Consider the following 20,606-nt stretch of genomic DNA (forward strand, 5'->3'; position numbering starts at 1 on the left):
TCTAGTTTATTGAACCAATCAATCTGTCATTAGAAGATACTGTGACACCTGACGAAACTTAATCCCTTTTCTTAGATATTCTAAACATATATAATAAATTATCAAGACACATCGCATTGAATATTGGTTGCTTCACGTTTTTTGCCACCCATTTTCACGAATTGACTCAATTGGCTCAGGAAATAGCAACCCGTTTAGAAAATAAAATGAAGCTTTCGAACATATCGTCAAATTCTCCTCATGACAATATTTTGGACGTCACTAATTGCATGAATAAAGAAATCGAAGTTAAAAGTTATTCAAATAATAATTTCGATATAGTCAAAAATTTACACGTTACGGCTTTGATTGTTGGCTCCGATATTAAAAATGGTATGGATATCGAAATTAATGACAAAGGACTGGATTGTTTGGGAAGGGAAGATAAAAATTTGGTTCTTTTATATAAGGTTAAACGCGGAGTTTGTGACAGAAGTTTTGGCATACACATCGCGAAGATGGCCAAGTTCCCCGAATCCGTTATAAAGGTTTTTATAATAATATAATGATGATTTATATATGTTGTATAATTTTTTATAAAAAGTGAGATTATAATTAACTATAAAAAAATGTATTAAGTGTCACTAGCTTTCCTAGCAACGTCACTTGATGTTTTTTCTTGATTTGCGACAATGTACTTTTCATATATCTTGATTTAAAACAATAATTATTAGATGGCTAAAGAAAAGGCGGACGAGTTAGGAGATTGTTCATATGATGATTATTATACGGATATAAATGAAAATGAGAACAACTTTTATAAGAATAAAAAAGTAAAAAATTATTTTTAATTTCATTTTTATGAAACCAAATAAATTATTATTATCAACATAAATTTTTTATATATTAATATTATGTTCATAGGAAGGATTAATAATAATCAAGGAATTTTTGAAAAAAGTTCAGATGACATTAAATAAATGTGAAGACTTTCCATCTTACGATTCCAAAGTTCATATTCGAGATAAAATATTGGATGATCTTAAAACGCAATTTTTAAATCAGAATATAAATAATTCTTATATAAAGATGCTGATTAACAAACTCCATTAAAATCTCATAACATTATATCGATATCATCAAATATTATGTTATTTTAAATAATTGTGATAGTATATTTATATTGTAATAAAAAGTATATGTTGTAAAACATAAATGTTTATTCATTTTTTGTTTATGATATAATTTAGTTATTCAAAATTATAAATATATTATAAAATGATTCATGCATTTTTACTTCATTTATCCTTATCCATGATCCCATCTAATATAATCATTATATACAGGGTAACGCTTTTTTTGTAAAAAATAGCATATATTAAATTAATGTAACTTATAATCTGAACCAAAATTTTGAAAGTTAATATTAATATATTATATTTTTTTTATTTAATTATTTGTCTGCATTTTCGCTCCTTATCCAATGTTCTAATTTGGGTATTTTCTGAAACTGAACAATGTTAAAAAAATTTTACAAACCCTAACCGAACTCAATTTTTTTAAACCTGGATAAACGATCAGTGTATTTTATATTAAAAATCATATTTTCATATACTAGGAGATATAAATAATAATTAAGAAAATGAGATTTCAGAATTTATATCGGCATCTTGTGCAAATGTCATTTAATTGCTGAACAGACATATTAATCTAGAAGCGTAAGACATAAAAAATAATATAATTTATAAGTGAGCGGAATTCGTGTTTGTGATTGTATAGAAAAATCTTGGATATTTATAAATTTAATTTTCTTATATTTGCCAATTAGTGTATAACTTGGGGTTGATAAGTAAACATAAATTTCTCCAGATATTCTTTTTGATGTGCTAACACTCCAAACTATGTTTAATCAGGAAGATGATTTTTATAGATTTTGTAGGAATACTTATGCCTTATATCAAAAAAGTTTTATGGTGAAAAGGAGGCCAAAAATAGTTTTTGGTCAATATCTTTTGAACATGGAACTCAACTTCTTAAGAAACATGGTAACTAGTATATATTTTTTACATATTTGCACCAAATACCTTCAGTTGTTAAGAACATAAAATGATTGGCTTTAGACTTTATACCACAATTGCAAAGTAACCATTACCTTTCTTCAGATAATTATGTTTGGTTTAGTTATATATCCTCTTCCAAATGAATCGTGTCCTTCCTTTTCCCAATATACATATGGGAACTAAGTTAGAAAAAATAAACTACATTGCTAATATAAATAAATATATAATGACAAGAATAATTATGGAGATTAAATACGCGTAGTATGAGAAAATTGAGGGATATTGTAGCGGTATATATCGGCATATTGTAATAGAGAATAATTAACTTAAAAAATTTAATATTGCAAAATCCTTCATTTTTATTTTTCGAATTTTCAAATCTCCATCAGAATTTACCATCATAAAAAAATCCTTTTTCCAACAAGCAAATGATTCCATTTCATTGGCATATATATATAATATGATAGTAGAGAAATGTAAATATAATATATATCTGATACCACTTATTTTATTGAAAAATTTTAAGTATATTTTATTTATTTAGATAAAGATCAAACTATAACAAAAAAAATAATCCTCGCACAGGAAAGGGTTAAGACGCAGATTATGATTTACCTTAAATTAGTTATTATCAAATAAACATTAAACTAAATAATTTCGAGTCTCAATGCAACTAAATTGGATAATAATTAAAGGTCAAATGGACAAACAAAACAAGATATAGATTAAGAAATATTATCATTTTTTACTCAAAATTAATTTGATGACTTTGGCGCCCTGTTTGGATTTTAAAAAATAAATCCTTCATAAACTTTTTAAAATAAAGAAAAGTAGTTTTAGGTCAGATCCACTTTTTTAAATCACTATAAATGTTAACAATGAAAATTTTAGTTCCTATCTTTTAACATTGAAGCGTTTTAAACACAGGGTTAAAGAAGTGGGCAAGGATATCGCTTTATAATTCTTAGATACTGTTGAAATTATGTTTTGAAATGGGGGAAACCGAGGATAATGTTATCCCGGGCTAAATATTTTCTTATCAATTAATTTTTAAACTAATTATACCTTGAGATTTATAAATCAAAAATATATGTTTATATAAAAGGAATTGTTCTTAATATGTTACTTTTATTTTTAAAAGTATTGGTATATAATTACTTTTCGAAAATTGTATTCGATAATTTTATTAAAAATTATTATTTTCGTAAAAGTAAAAAAACGAATTGATAAAAAAACCATCAGAGAAACGAGGGATATTTTATTCTGTATCGCCGTTGATGACGATATCCTTTAAATAATTTAATATGATACTTTTTTTATTCTTTTTAAAATAAAAACAAATATAAAATGATACAATTTCTTTTTAATTTTATAAATATAATCAATCTGTTATTTTTATAAATTAATACATCTGTTAAAATAAATCACTTTATCAAATAAAATATATATTAAAAAATGTAAACTACAACAATTAATTTTATTAGCATATCTAAAATGAAAGTGCATAAGGGAACTTTTTTATTTAAATATAAATTTCAAGTAATAAATTCGCATAATATATTTACAAAAATAAAAAGTACACATAGATGTCTAAGGTTAATTATATTTATTGAATTTCTACCCAATGTTATTTAAATATAAAACCCTTATGGACATCTCTGCATTGACTATGTAATCTAAAGTTGTTCATGTGATTTGGAAGTTAAACGAATTGAAAACGACGGAATCCTAAATGCCCTAGTTGCTGACATGAAGTTAATTGGTGTTTAAATATTCGATGTTGTCCACATGTGACCCACCAGGGATAAGGATATTATATCTAATATCCTTGCGCCACCAATCCTGGTTGTTGCCTAATCGATACGGTGATGGATGTATTAGAACATAATTCTGTACCAAACTATATATATCTCGCATCACGTCTCTAAGGTCTAGGAATTATATGTTCATTTATTATATCTTCTAATTAATAATTTTTTTAATTTAAAATTAAATAAAAGACATTTATATAAAAACACTAACTTATGACATCTTGACCAGAATACACGGATGAGGTTCCTACCCTGTGACAGTAGGCTGGTAAATGAAAGAATAATCTAGTCAAGAGGGTTCTAATAGTTCAAAATAATTGTATTCAGATTTGCATTGATTCTAATTATTTTTATAATTTTATCCAAATGGTAATATTACCGAGGTAATGATAATTTATTAAAACGCCAAGCGTTTGACACCTGTAAAATTAGTAATCGAATATAAGTTTAAAAAATATATTTACACTAAATTTCTACATAATATTTTCATAAATGGAATTAATTTTATGACTTAAAATATAGTTCTTTTTTTTTGGAGGGGGGGGGGACTTATCTCCAAACTTTGTAACCTATTGAAAAGTCAAGTAACTTGTTGCTAGCTTATATCACTGTGAGGCAACCAGAGTAGGAGTATGGTACCTCTATAATAAAACTAATAAGTGGTATGCGAGGTTTTCACTTGCTAAAAAACTTTGCTTCTTTTCCCTCCTTCATCTAATCAAAAAAGCATCATTCCCATTATGGCGCTACAGGGCTATAATACTCTACTACTAACTATCAAAAAATGAATGTTAAAAGTTTATTTTTAGAACACGAGTCAGATTAAAAATCCCCTCAATTACAATTATTAATATATAATATATTTGGCATAAATAACAGTTTGCTTATACATGCCTAATCCTTTTAAATTAAAGAGATGTTAAACGAAAAATGGAGTATTAGCAAGAAATAAAAACTATATTTTTCCTATTTATACACATTTTTCGAGTCGATAAAAAGTTAAGAAGAAAACAATAAGAATGAGAAATTAGCACCCGACTTTTTTTCCCTCGATGAGAAATTTTTTTTTGACAGGTAGTTATTATAGACACAAATAACACATTTTCATCAAAAAATAACTTATTACGAGTATTTTTATCAAATAATCAATGATTCCAATTGTCATCAATGTGAGCAAGGTCATTTAAAAAAATTTATTTCATATGAAATGATAAATAACAATTTCATTCATTATTTAAGCATAAATAAGTATATGGAAAATAATTCTTGAATCTTCTACGGGCATTGGGAAATGACTTACTTGGTCATATCTCATATCCGATATGAGTGCAATATTGATAGCTTTTCTTCTTTTAATAACTACGCTAGAAGGACTTCTGGTCTTCTTAATATTATCCTTTTCCGCTAGCATCAACCCTTTTGCTATCTGCGGTTTCTATACCAGCAATGTTATAAATTTTATATTATTTAATGCTTTCATATGGTCCTATAAAGGTTACACAAGAATCTAATAAATGGAAATTCATTCTCATATAATATCGTTTCCATTTAATATCTTTCCGATATAACTCCACTAGCATATTGTAATGATCTACTCCACCCATTCCCTCATTATAGTTTTCAATTATGGCTGGAATTTCTATATTAATAAAGAATTTATCCAAAGCTGACTATCGTTTAACTTTGGATGTAGGTAAACACCTATAAATTTAGATACATTAGTAACGGATTTGTTGTCCTGCCTGTAGTAATAATACAGATAATAATACCAGCTTTTGTAATCTATAACGCCTCTTCTTTCTTTTTGTATATGACCGATTAATACTAACCTTTAAATTGTTTTTTTATGTTTATATAAATTGATTTTTTTTATATAAATTTTGAAAATTGATTTTTTTATATAAATTATTATATTAATATGTAAATTGATTTTTTGTCTGTAACATGCTATATAAGCATTATATTTTTAGTTTTAAAATAGATGAAAAATTTTAAAAAATAAATTATAGTAACATTCAAATATTCTTAGTAAACTTTATCGTGGCAGTTCCGCTACATATTCGAGAAAATCGTAAATAAATAAATAAATATGAAACAGATTCCCAATAATAATGTTAATATAAATATTGAATTTCCAATATACTCAGGCAATGGCGATCTTTTTTTGAGTAGATTAGAAGACATCTTCAAGGACACTCAGATCTCGGACATCGAAAAAGCAGGTTCCTTTACAAGGAGACTACCAGATGAGGTATATATCAAGCTCAAATCGATATGTTCACCTACCCACTTCCTCAATCCATCGATAAAGATTGATTTTTTTTATATAAATTATTATATTAATATGTAAATTGTTATATAAGCATGATATTTTAGTTTTAAAACAGATGTAAAAATTTTTAAATAAATTAAATAAAATTAAACTCGTAACTTTGATTTATTCTAAATTAAATAAAATTGAACCTGTAACTTTGAATATTCTTAAAAAACTTTACTTTTATTAAAGCCTTATCATTTTTATATGAGTACCCTGATAAGCGATTTGTCTTATCGTCGGATACCAATTATCCCTTTTTTAAGATAATTGATATGAAAATCTATTATCATATAATAACAAATATTCTCATTGAAACCATATGATTATAAAAATTCAAAATGAGATTGAATTTAACAGGTGCTTTTCAATCATAGTTGATTGCACATATGATGTTTCGAAATCAGAAGCAATCGCTTTGATAGTAAGATATGTTGAAATAGTGAGACGCCTAAGCCCGTTGAAAGATTGATAGATATATATTGTACGGGAAATACAACTGGTCTCGATATTTAAAAGAATATAATATCCAAACTTGATTCCATGAAATTACCCCTTGAATTCCTAGTTGGGCAAAGCTATGATGGCCCCTCAAACATGAGTGGAAGAATCAATGAAGTGCAGGCTTTGATTAGAGCGGAGGCGCCAAAGGCAGCTTTTATTTGATGCCATTGTCATCGATTAAATTTAATCATTGTTCAATTATGTCAATCAATGCGAAATGTTTTAGGAATCAATAGACGAGATTTATATATATTTGAATGGTGTTTGAAGATATGAGGTGCTCAAAGAATGCCAGAGTAATGCATTGTCAAAATCGCAACGATTTCTATGCATAAAGAATACCATTCGGTAATATTATCTTATTTGTTTAGATTTAAAATGTTTATTATATTTATAGAAGCTGGCTATCGTGATATAAAGCTATTGTAAAAATTTTTTCTACTTTATGATGCCTTGAGGGCAGCTTTAACAAATTTAAAGGATTATGAATATCCTGCCACTTTCACTATGGCTAGTGCAATAGTCTTCACTCTTCAGAATAGACAAATTTGATATTTTATCCCTTTGTGTTTTGTATAAAATATTATTGATAACAAGTTTGGCTTGTACAAAATTGCAAACCATTTCGAAGGAAATAGGGTTTGCAATAAATCAAATTCAATTGACAAAAGATTGCCTGACTAATTTGAGAAGTATAATTTAAATTATTGTTTTTAATTATTTTTTAATCCTATTAAATAATAACACTGAATTTTTGGATGTTTTTTCAAAGGCACAATATTTTATTACGGAGAAAAATCTAACTTTTGATTTTGAAAGTTCAAGACTTCAAACATTAAAATCCAAAAAGGAGAGGTATATATATATTTTTTCAACATTAAATATAATATTTTATTTTAGTTTTAAACCAGTATGCTTTATGCTGCATTTGATTTGATTATTATGCAATTTAATAAAAGATTTAGGAATCGATAAAATTTTTAAATCAAACAGCATTTTTTACACCAAAGGGAATGGCGGAAAAGTCAATAGTTAAAGTTGATATCGAGGGTATCTGTGAATTTTACCATTAAATTTAAGTCATATTTTTGAAGAAATGTTGAGGTTTCAAAATATTTACAGATAGCTAAAACGAGAGATGTAATTATTACTCTTGACCTAGAGGTTAAAAAATCTAAAGATTTGTCAGATTTGTCAGATTCTGAGAATTGTACATTTATTTAATTAAAATATTTTTACTAATACATTATTTAGCTTCTTCTGATGATGATAATAATTTTGAGATGAATGATTAAGACTGGAGAAACTATTCATTTATTTTACCTTATCGTCTACTTAAAAATTTTTCTGCTTTCCCTAATTTCAGAATTTTATATAAATATTAATTAATCATTCCTACTACCTCATGTACTGCCGAAAGGGTCATGAGTAAAATTAAATTAATTAAAACAAGACTTCGTAGTACCATGAAAGATCCATTTCTCAATCATTTAACCATTTTATCTATGGAAAATAATTTATTTAAACAATTAAATATTGATAAAATTGTAAATTCTTTCGCTTTCTCTTCCCCTAATTTATCTAAATTATTAATTTAAAAATAATATTTTTTTACATTTTATTTATATTATATATTAAAGATTGATGCAAAAAAAATATTTTTAAATTTATGGGTGTCAAAAAATAAATAACCATCTTTTCGAGAAGGCGGGGAGTACTCAGGGGGTATTCTGCTTCCACCTCAGAAAGTGTAGAGGCCACTGATTTACCATGATCTACATGAGCGGTGTGGGTAAAAAAAGTTTGCATCCTAATTTTATTTAGTAGGCATTTAAGGTGGGTAGATAAGCGGTAGGATGAATTTACTGGCGTATTATCTATTAAATTTTTAGCTAAAATAGAGCTAAATGTATTGCTTTAAAAATTAATACTTTTATTATATTTATTATACATTAACATCGTTGAACATTGATAAAATCTATATATTGCAGACAATCATAGATATTATTTTTCAAATAAAACAATTTGGATCCCTTTCTTCTATCCCTTTAATTATAAATTAATAGGGTTTAAGATTCTAACAGAAAACTATTATTCATGCCAAACAATATACTATAATAATGCATTCATTGTAAATGTGAGAGTTTTTAATTGAATCCATGTTCAAAAAAAAATAACTCTTTTACGTTCACAATATTTTGTTAGTTGGTAGTAGAGCATTAATAATTTAGGTTATCTTTTTTAAAATTTATGAAGGGAGTATCATTATTATTAAAACTTGTAATTTATAATGTGAAAATATCGCCGCAAGGGGGGGGGGTAGGTATAGGTTCTTGCAGTAGGTTTGCATATAGTGAATATCCTGTTATGTAGACGCTGCAATTTACTTACATATAGTTCTTTATCAACTAAACTCAAATATATCTTGCATTAAAATTAAAATAATTAACTTAATTTGCAATAAATGAATAAATAAATCTATTCAGATTTATAAAATCGATATATTCAACATGTATAAAAAATATATAATCTATATACAAATAAAGATAAAAATCTATAAAAAGAGTTACCAAAAATATTATAAAAAAATAGTCATGCAAATAATATATATAAAAGATTAGCTAATATTATATTTGTGTTTCACATTTATTCTCTTCTACCAAAGCTGTAAGTTGTAGATGGATCTTTGATCCCTTTCGATATTAAATTTATTTATTTATAAAATAATGCTCAAATTGAGTTGGAATTTAATAAAATAGTTTTGTCCACTTGATTACAATGGCTTGACTGTATATATCCTTGGATAAATCTTCAGCATCCTCATTAATTTTACTTCAGTAATATTATCATTATTATTGGAAAATTTTTTAATTTTATGAAAGATATTTAAATTTTTATTGTAATGATTGTTTTCAAATAAATCAGGAAGCTTAAAATCAATATCAATATTTTTAAAGAGCAGATAAAATGAGGGAATAGGGCAACATTCGCTTAAAGCTAAACGGGAAACTCTATATCTGCATTGTGTTGTAATTGGGAATGCATATAAAAATTTCTTTGAATTCTTTTGATATAATAACGTGCAAGGGCGTCGCTAGCCATTACAATCTCAGGCGGCTCATTTGTGGGGAGCTTCGCCCCCCATACCCCTTAATTTGCGAGGCCAACCAAATCAACAATTCTTGGAGAAGAAAATAAAAACGATAAATCCAAATCATAAAACTATATGGTGGCTAGAGCTTCCTCTTAGATGACATGATGGAAGCTAGATAAGTAATCGATAAAATTTTTGTGAGATATTAAATTTCTAAAAGATTATCTTCCATTTTTAATGATATATAAACGACTACACAGTTGACCATTATTGCTTATCTAAAATATGCAATCATATGCACTCAGCAGCTATAGTAATAATCTTAAATTACATAGTCACAGAAATAATAGATGCTGTTTAATTTTCAGTAATAGCCATGACACTCACAATGGTAACCCATATTAGAATTTATTATGTTAGGTAAATAAAAACAGTAAATTTAGAAGAAATTATGCAAATATATTGAAGTTTTGAGTTATTTACACGGCAAGGATGTCATATTAGAAATGAAATATTTTTAAAATAAGAATCAGAGTGATATGATGAAAGTAATTAAGATTTTATGTATTATTGTCGCACCACCTGGTATATTATATCTTAAAATAATAATGGATTGTAATAATATCAAAAATATATTCGTATTAAAAATTTAACTCAAAACTGTTTTTCAAAGAAGAAAAAAAATAGCTTTCCTAAAAACACGTAAAAAAAGAGAAGAAAATATATCTAATTTATTACATCCATTGTGGGATGAATAATAAAAAGTTTAATTTTAAAATTATATATAATATATAGATGGCGTTAAATATTTGAATGCAAATTGTTACTTATATTTTTCATCAAAAGCATTTATTATTAAAATATTAAAATTATTAACTGTAATATATAATATAATTGTTAAATATGTCTGTGAAAGTGGCATTTTACATAATATTTTATAAATAATTATATATTATAAAGGATTATAAACTATTTATATTACTTACTTTTAATAAATAAATATCTTACACTCATTTGGATTTGGACCTTGAAAATAATTTTAGGAAGATAACATGATAGTTAAATTTAAAAATCAAAATGTAGTTGATTAGTGATTTTGAACTCGGCTAATTACAAAATTAAATTTGTTAATTTTCAATTAATAAATGATTATATTTTTTTACTTAAGGTTATATAATAATTAAAATAATAAAAGTCAATTAAGCTTCAACTGTTAATGCTAAATTAATATAACATATAATTTATATGCATAATCTAATCTAATAATTAAAATAGTATTCATTTAATAAAAAAATTAGATAGTTTTATTAATTTTTAAATAATAAAATTAAATCTATATATTACTCAATAGAATTATAAAATAAATCGTTCAGGGGGCAATTAAAAAAAATTATTTTTAGTTCAAGGGGATATTTAGGAGCAATTTAAAAAAATTATTTTGCTTCAGGGGGCTATTCAAATTTTTCAGGGGGCTCGAGCCAGGGTTTCCAAGTCAAAATTTTTAAATTGCGCGAAAAATTTAGTATTTTGCGGGAGAAATATGAAAATTGCGGTAGAAATATGTAAATTGTAATAGAAATATAAAAATTGCTAAAAAATATTTTTTGCGGGCCTATAGACTATCCGCCTATTATTTTTTATAATTAGTTTATATAAATGCTAAGTCGGTAAATATTTTTCAAAATAAAATAACATCTTGATTTATTAAAATATATTAATTTATAAATAAAAACCAACGATCTTTTTTAAATATAAAAGAATGTAAAGATAAAATTTTATAAAAAAACTAACGATTTTAATTTTACAATATTTTATGCGAATATCCCGCAAGACCGCAATCGGAAATCTACCGTGTATGTGTATAACATTATAGGAATAGGCGCTTAATTATCACGTATCAAGTTTAAATACATAATAAGATAATATTATACTCATTTCAATGATAATTATTTTATTTATTATAGTTCAATCACATTATTATAATCAGTGCAGGGGAGTGTATCTACATTCATTGCAAAACAAAAATATTCTCCATTGGATTCGTCACTTACAATACTTTATTAATTTAAATACCAAATTTCAACAAAATCTGAGATGGTCGGGTTGTAAAGTGATTGATTTGATATGGAATGATCCAGATGCAACTACAGTTGTGGCAATTGTAATCACTTATCTTGTATTACAACATTCACAGAGCTACTTATCATTACAATTTAGGTAGAATCTATCCCCATAATATTTAACGACTCCAAGATAAATGAAAACTTTTTGTAGAACAAAAATGAGCAAGGATATCATCAATGTTTTAGAACCTGAATCCAGGAGGTCAATTCTTGACGATTTGAAAGATGGGAAACATATGCAATTCTAACAGATGCATCTAATAAGGGAAGATCCTCCGCTTTTCAACAAAAATAAGGACGTTTCAATTAAACTATTAAATTTTTTCCCCTCAAATAGTGAAAAATCCAAAGACATAGTTAACCATATAATGGTAAATAGCGCAGGCTGGGGATTATCAATAAATTACATATCAGTTTTCTGATCTGATAATGCCTCAGTAATTAAATCAGCACAATGTTGGTTGCGATTTGTTCATAATACCCGCCATCGATAAAATTATGAAATTTTATAAACCTTTAAAAATATATTTCTTAAATATAGATTAGAAAAGCTGTCCTAACATTTTGAAAATTTTTTTCAATAATGAATGGCAGAGGTATGTTTAGGAATGATCGTAGGAAATCTACTACATGCTGTTAATGTGTAGTTGCTATCAGAATAATCTTAACAAAGATTCACAAAATTATGCTGCACATGTGTTCATCTTTACAGTTAAGACAATAAATTTTATGGCGCCATTGCTAAAACTTAATTATATTTTATTTGAGATTTAAATAATAGAACTAATCTTTACCGTCGTTATTGAGTGAAAAGTATAAGGCAACTAACGATATAGCGCGAGGTGCGAGTCAGTAAAAATATATTTTATTAACTAATTTCTTTTTCTTTTCTTAAGGTATATATACATTTTCTATAAATATAAATTAGAATACAAACGAAAAACAAAAAGTAAATATATTATAAAATATAAAAAGTAAGGTACGCCGAAAGTTATAAAAACAAGGTTACGCAAATTAGTTATAAAATCAAATTAAAAATAATAAAAATTAGATTACAAAATAATAATAATTAGAATAACTCAACATTCTCCCTCTTCTGATAATTTCATCGGAGAAGTAATAGAGAGTTTGTTGTCCAAGTGGTTTATCGTTTTGGTAATCAAGTTGTATCACAAATTATCATAACGTTGGCTTGTCCCAATCGTTGGTTTGTATAAATAGATTTTGCACGTTGGTTTGTTTAAATCGTGAGCTTGATATCCACATCGAATGTTTTACAAATCGTGTCGTTGATATTATTACCATTTTTCAAAATCATTATTATCATCAGAAAGTTGCGAATAATAAGAAATAATAGTTCATCAAAATATAAAAATAAGTGAAGAATGATAAATCAATACAACAAATAAAAGATGCCTGTTTAAACATCAACACTCATCTTCATGAGTCCCAAATCTTCAGACATCCCATAAACAAAAAAAAATAACCCCACTTCAACAAAAAGCCTCATTGATTTCGAAGAAAATTGACAGTCTTAATATCAATGGGGCCCTCAAACTCATTTCAACCAATGACACTCTGGCGGAATCCAATTTAGAAACCTTAATTAAGCTTCGATCAAAGCATCCCACAACAACATTTATGCCAATATTGCCCCAACCCTTCTCCCATTGTGCAGCAGATTTCACACAGGAAGAAGTAAGGAAAGCAATCCTATCTTTTCATCGGGATTCGGCTCATGGTCTAGATGGGATTAGACTAATTTTTTTACAGGACATTACCTCTCCTGTGATCTGTACACAGGTTTCAATTCTCACTAAAATCACAAACTTAGTCAACAAAATCCTAAATGGAGACGTACCCAGCTTTATTACCCCCTTACTATTCGGTGCCAGACTCATCGCACTCCAAAAACCAAACAAGGACATTCGGCCCATCGCCATTGGTTCAACTTACCGTAGATTGGTCGCTAAATTAATCGCATCTAGAATCAAACACGATGCCGCACACATTCTAAGCCCCTATCAACTTGGTGTAGGGATACCTGGTGGGTGTGAAGCTGCTGTGCACTTAACAAGAATTCACCTTGAAAATAACCCAAAAAACGAATCCCTAGTAAAAATTGACTTCTCTAACGCCTACAACACTCTTTCGCGCAACACGTTCCTACATTCAACTTGCTTCCATTTCCCAGCTTATACCAAATTTCTTTTCTCTTGCTACCAATCACCAACAATCTTACAATTCAACAAAGAAAAGATACTTTCTGTTGAGGGTATCCAACAAGGTGACCCTCTCGGATCCCTTCTCTTTAGTCTTGGAATCAATGACATGATAAAATCAATAAACTCTTCATGTACTCTATCGCTCCACGCTTGGTATATTGATGATGGAATCTTGAGTGGTCCCAGTAGTGAAATTGCCAAAGCAGTCACCATAATTAAAGAAATGGGCACAGCCATTGGACTTTCGCTTAACCAGAGCAAATCTGAATTCTCACTTTTAAATTCTAATGCTCCCAACACTCACGATTTCAAATTCACATCAAGCGTTGAATTAACACATCTAGGATCGCCTGTTGGAGGACACGAGGCAATAAGCACCTTTCTTCATTCCTCACATGACATACTCCTTAAACTGGAGGACATCTTTACACTTCTTCCATCACACAAGTCCTTTTTTTTGCTAAAAAATTTCTTTTTTATACCAAGGATTCTTTACGCACTTCGGTCAACTCCAATTTTTAAATATCCTATTCCTCTCCAAACTTACGAAAAAGGAATAAAGGACTTAACCGAAAAAATAGTAAATATCAGATTCAACGAAACTGCTTGGGCCCAAGCAACTCTTCCAACCAAATTTGGTGGTCTCGGCATCAGATCTCCACTTGACTTAGCAACAACTACTTTCATATCGAGTAGTCTCTTGACAAAGCCAATAACCTCCGCCCATAATTCTAAAGAAGACCTTTCCTTAATCGTGGCTATGGATATTTGGAAAACAAGGATCAATGCTGATTCTCATCCCCCCACAACCCATAAACAGAAAGACTGGGATGCACCAGTGGTTGCTCGCTGCGTTGAAACTCTCTTATCTAGCATGCAATCTACCGACCGCACCCTATTCTCTTCCTTGCTCAATGGTACGGGACATGAGTTTCTTGAGGCCATCCCATCTACCAATCTTCAGCTTCAACTATCCAACAATGAATTTACCCATGCCATCGGCATTCGTCTAAATTGTTCCATCACTCACCCCCACATCTGCTCAGGGTGCAACTCGCCAGTTGACTCGAAGGGTAGACATAGTTTACATTGTCGCTCCTGCAATGGACGATTCATCAGACACAAGCAATGTAATACAATCATCCAACATGCTCTGAAATCCGCCCAAATTCCTTCCACGTTAGAACCACAGGGTCTTTTTAGATCTGACGGTAAACGTCCTGATGGGATCTCTCAAATCCCATGGAGGAGAGGCCAACTTTTGGTATGGGACTATTCCTGTATTGACCCCTTGGCCCCATCCAACCACGCCATCAACATCCTTGACCAGAAGGAACAACTTAAAATTTCTAAATACACAGAAATAATAAACGATCATTGCTTCATCCCAATCATATCAACCACTCTTGGCACTTTCGGCAAACTCGCCTTAGCATTTTTCAAAAAATTAGGATCACAAATCAGCAAACTCTCAGAAGAACCCCGAGAAGGTTTTTTTCTTCGTCAACGATTATCCATAGCGATTCACAAAGCTAATTATATCAGTTTCTATGGTAGCCTTCTAGCCAAAGAGCTATCATAGACAACGCTTACGTCCCTTTTTCATTTTTGTTTCCCTGCGTCACACCATCTCCGTTCTTTTTTTTAATAGTATTATTATATATTTTTCAAACATTTTTAAATATATTAAATTTATTATAACGATAAAAAATAAGAGTGTTATATTTTTAGCGTTTTAATTTTTCGCGTTTTTATGACTTTTATTTTTTCGCGTTTTAGTGTTTAATTATTGCGTTTTAGTATTTAATTTAATTATCTCCGAGGTTAAAATATGCAAATATATTATTCACATTTCCCTCTCTTTAAATAAAAAATTTAAATTTCACACCCTAGTTTTAATTCAAAAAGTGTTATTTTTAATAAAAATTCTTCATACTTTCAAAAGGTTTATTTCAAAAACATTTTTATCATATTAAGTATTACTTATAAGGGTTATTTAAATCAATCCCTTTTAATTCATATGTTTTTAGTACATATTAATATATTTAAAATTAAAGTTATATCTTCTTGTTTAGGATTTTAATGGTTTATTTCACTAAGAATTTAAGTAAATAATTTTTTAAAGGCTTTTTGTGTGTTCAAATATATCCATTATGATTTTACATTTTAGTGATTTTAAAAATTTATAACATTCCTATATCCTGGCATAAAATTTTAATTCTTAATACCTTTTCTTCTTACGTGGATTAGAATAATAAGTAATCATCATTGGTCTCACAAAATAGAATTCATAACCTATCGTTCAACTTCCATATCAGTTCTTCCTAGGTTGTCACATTAGGTTAGGTGCTGGTTATCATACTACAGTCCAACATCCAGAGCCGGGACACCATGAAGAAAGAAGCTTTTTGCATGAAAGAACGTGCTAAGGTTTGAAATTTCTTTTTCTTTTCTTAAGGTATATATACATTTTCTATAAATATAAATTAGAATACAAACGAAAAACAAAAAGTAAATATATTATAAAATATAAAAAGTAAGGTTACGCCGAAAGTTATAAAAACAAGGTTACGCAAATTAGTTATAAAATCAAATTAAAAATAATAAAAATTAGATTACAAAAAAATAATAATTAGAATAACTCAACATTGAGATATTTATAAAATTCCTGGCATGACATTTTATATATTTGTATAACCATTAGCTCGGCCTCTAATGTTGTTAAAGCAATCCGATTTCTTTCCTTTTTCCCGGCAGTCTTCATCAGGCTAAAAATGTGCTCGGATGAGGCTTTAGAATGAGGTAAGGAGAAGACATACTCGCATATTTTTTCCAAGCATCGGGATTTATTGTTATTACGAAAAAATTCTACCCATTTCTCCTTTTCTTTTAGACCATCTAACTTTAAGTATTCTAACGAATCATAAAAAATAGAGAGAATTACAATCTCCTCAAACAAGACATCAATGCTTACGGTATTTTTAATATATTTATTAAATTACAAAAACCATCAATTGATGGTTTCTGTTCCAAGGTATTTGAACATTTTAATAAAATATTTTTAGCAATAGCGCCATAAAATTTATTATCAATTTTTAACTGTAGAGATGAACAGAGCTGTAGCCTGATTTTGTGAATCTTTATTAATAAAGAATATTCTGATTGCAACTGAATATTAACTGCATGAAGTAGATTTCCTACATGTGAAACTAATCCCAAATATGCTTCTGCCATTTCATACTCGAAAATATTTTTCAAAATTTTTGGACAGCTTTTAAAATCTTTATTTAAGAAGTATTTTTTTAAGGGTTTGTAAAATTTTAAAATTCTATCGATGGTAGGTATTAATGATAACCACCTGATAGGTACATATCGCAACAACTCACACCATTCCAAGTCAGACCACTCCACCAACTCTTTTAATTTATTAACTCTTTTAGTTGATGAACTAAATTTATTAAAACATTTCATCACAATTATTTCGACATCTACAGATATTACATTCATTGCCTTCTTGCAAGAATTATGTAGTATATGGCATATACAGTTATTGGTATTAATTCATTATTGTGCTGCCCCAATTCGGTAAATACACTTTGGTTTTTGCCAAAATTTACAGAGGCATTATCAGTGCAGTAACATGCAAATCATTGATAACCCTGAATCAGCTGTATTTACATTTATGTGGTTAGCTACATAGTTGGATTTGTCATTATCGAGGAAAAAAATTTTAAGTTTTATTGAAATGTTCTTATTCTTGTTGAAATAGTGAAGGATCAAGGGAAATGTTTTAATATTTCCCTTATTAGATGCATCTGTTAGAATTGTTTATGGATGCCAATCTTTCAAATAGTCTAGAATTAACCTCTAGGATTCAGGTATTAAAACACTTGTGATAGCCTTGCTTATTTTTGTTCTACCACAAGTAAAATTTGCCATTATATTAGAGTCGTTAAATATCATGGGAAAGATTCGACCCACATTGTAATGATATACCTCTGTGAATGTTGAACTACATAATAGTTGTATACGATTTTCACTGTAGTTGCATCTGTAATATTTATTATTTTTGGAGAATATCTTTGTATTGCAATCGATGTTGATATACTCCCCTGTACTAACTTATATGAATGAAATGATGTTGATTTATTATTGGATAAATATAAAACAGGATAGAAAGAAATTTACAAACTGGACATTATTTTAAAAATTTAAAAATTATTTATACATTAAAAACGTTACAATAAAAAAAAATGTGGGAGAAATTAAAAAATTGCGGTAGATTTTTGCGAGAGATTTTCAATTGCGGTAGTTTTGCGGGAGAGAGATATCTGCGTATAAACTAAAAAATTGCGGGAGTCTCCCCTGATGGGGGAGACATGGCAACCCTGTCTCGAGCCCTTGTGCCTCCTCATAGTGACGCCACTGATAACGTGTAGTATACTATTTTTACTCTTTGTACAGTCTGGATGTTCTTAGAATTATCTCTTTATTTTGAGCAATAATATTGTATTCCTCTATTAAACTTTCTTCTATAAAATAAAAATATAAGTTTATGAAAACAAAAATAAATTAATTCATTTTGTGTCACCAGTCTTTTGATTTCATTATAAATGGATAATATTATATTTGTTTAAATTTATATAATAAATATCTGGCGAAATTATTTTGGATAGTAATAGTTTAAATATATGAAAATAATTTAACGAAAAAGGTGCTCAATATATCTCTGTTGTCCAAATGTAGAATGTAGAATATTAATCTCTTATAGCCAGTGACCCCTACAACGGGGGGGGGGGGTCCGAAGCAACTGCTTCTATAAATTTCTATGGGGGTACTTTTTTTTAAAAAAATTTTTTATTTTTTATTTAAAAATTTAAAAAAAAATTTTTTAATTTTTTATTTTAAAAATTTTTATGGTCGATGTTTAGCAAATTAGTTTGTTATCCGATATTTCTTATCATAAAATTATTTTTCCACTTTCAAGATTTGGCGCAAAATTAAAATTTTATCAAAGGGGAATAGTAAAAATTTAAATATTAAATCTTATATATAATCATTTATAATTTTTAGATCATTGTCAAAATATGCCCAAAAATATTAACCAAAAAAAATATAAATGCTTGATTAAAAATTGTACATATCATAATATAAGAGATGATAAATGGACAGATCATATTAGAAAAAGACATGGTGGGCTTAATTTTCACGATATAAAGAAAAGCTTTGAAATAGTGGCTTTTAAGAATATTTCTCAAAATTGGACAAATAGCAAAATAATCTTTTTTATTAAATAAGAAGTGAGAAAAAAATTAAGGGATTAAAATCTAAATTATATTCAAATCTGTTATCATATAATAACATAAATATTCTTATTGAAACCATGAAAAATATGGTTATAAAAAAATTCAAAAGGAGATTGAATTCAACAGGTGCTAATCAATTATAGTTGATGGCACATATGATGTATCGAAATCAGAAGCAATAGCTTTGATAGTGAGATATGTTGAAAATAGCGAGACACCTAAGCCCGTTGAAAGGCTGATAGACATTTATTGTACGGTAAATACAACGGGCCTCGATATTAAAGAGAATATAATATCCAAGCCTGGCTCCGTGAATCTACCCCTCGAATTCCTAGTGGGGCAAAGCTATGATAGCGCCTCAAACATGAGTGGAAGAATTAATGGAGTGCAGGCTTTGATTAGAGCGGAGGCGCCAAAGGCAGCTTTTATTTGGTGCTATTGTCATCGATTAAATTTAATAGTTGTTCAATTATGCCAATCAGTAAAAGAGCTGCCAAATGTCTTGGGAATATTAGACGAAATTTACGTATATTTTAATGGTGTTAAAAGATATGAAGTGCTCAAAACATGTCAGAGTGATTTACTGACAAAATCACATAGATTTTTACGCATCAAGAATACCACTCGGTAATATTATCTTAATTGTTTCGATATATAATGTTTATTTTATATTTATAGAAGCTGGCTAACATCATATAAGGCGATTGTAAATTTTTTCCTACTTTATGATGCTTTGAGGGCAGCTTTGGCAAATTTAAAGGATTCTGAAGATCCTGCCACTTCCACTATGGCTAGTGCTATAGTCTATAGAATAGAAAAATTTGATTTTATTTTATCACTATGTGTTTTGGATAAAATATTGTTGATAACTAGCTTGGCTTGTACAAAATTGCAAACCATTTCGAAGGATATAGGGTTTGCAATAAATCAAATTCAATTGGCAAAAGATTGCCTGATTAATATGAGAAGTATAATTTAAATTATTATCTTTTATTATTTTATAATCCTAAAATAGATAATAACACTGAATTTTTGGATGTCTTTTCAAAGGCCCAAGATTTTATGAAGAAGAGAAATTTACCTTTTGATAAGTTCAAGACTTCAAACATTACAATCCAAAAAGGAGAGGTATATATATACTTTCATCATTAAATATAATATTTTATTTTAGCTTTAAAATCAGTGTATTT

At 28.1% G+C, this 20,606-nt stretch overlaps 2 protein-coding genes across 3 annotated transcripts in view; both read left to right on the forward strand.

Annotated features, from left to right (window-relative positions):
* Positions 1–1,138, forward strand: part of LOC135925233 (DNA mismatch repair protein Msh2-like) — a 27,294-nt gene extending 26,156 nt beyond the window's left edge. The window contains exons 20-22 of one of the 2 annotated variants that reach the window (XM_065460459.1): positions 107–527; positions 714–812; positions 904–1,138. In XM_065460459.1, coding sequence (XP_065316531.1) covers positions 107–527; positions 714–812; positions 904–1,092 — 709 coding nt within the window. In that variant the 3' untranslated portion in view covers positions 1,093–1,138. The remainder of the gene's footprint in view (positions 1–106; positions 528–713; positions 813–903) is intronic. The other variant, XM_065460458.1, reaches the window with a different exon arrangement.
* A 10,998-nt stretch (positions 1,139–12,136) lies between these two features.
* On the forward strand, positions 12,137–15,692 carry LOC135924115 (uncharacterized). Its single transcript, XM_065459161.1, has 2 exons — positions 12,137–12,256; positions 13,347–15,692. Exons 1-2 carry the CDS (start codon positions 12,137–12,139, stop codon positions 15,690–15,692), a joined length of 2,466 nt encoding a protein of 821 aa, XP_065315233.1.
* The last annotated feature ends 4,914 nt before the right edge of the window (positions 15,693–20,606 follow it).

The sequence above is a fragment of the Gordionus sp. m RMFG-2023 genome, chromosome 2 (genome assembly GCF_954871325.1).
Source record: "Gordionus sp. m RMFG-2023 chromosome 2, tfGorSpeb1-WG-v2, whole genome shotgun sequence".
NCBI classification, from domain to species: Eukaryota; Metazoa; Nematomorpha; class Gordioida; order Chordodea; family Parachordodidae; genus Gordionus; species Gordionus sp. m RMFG-2023.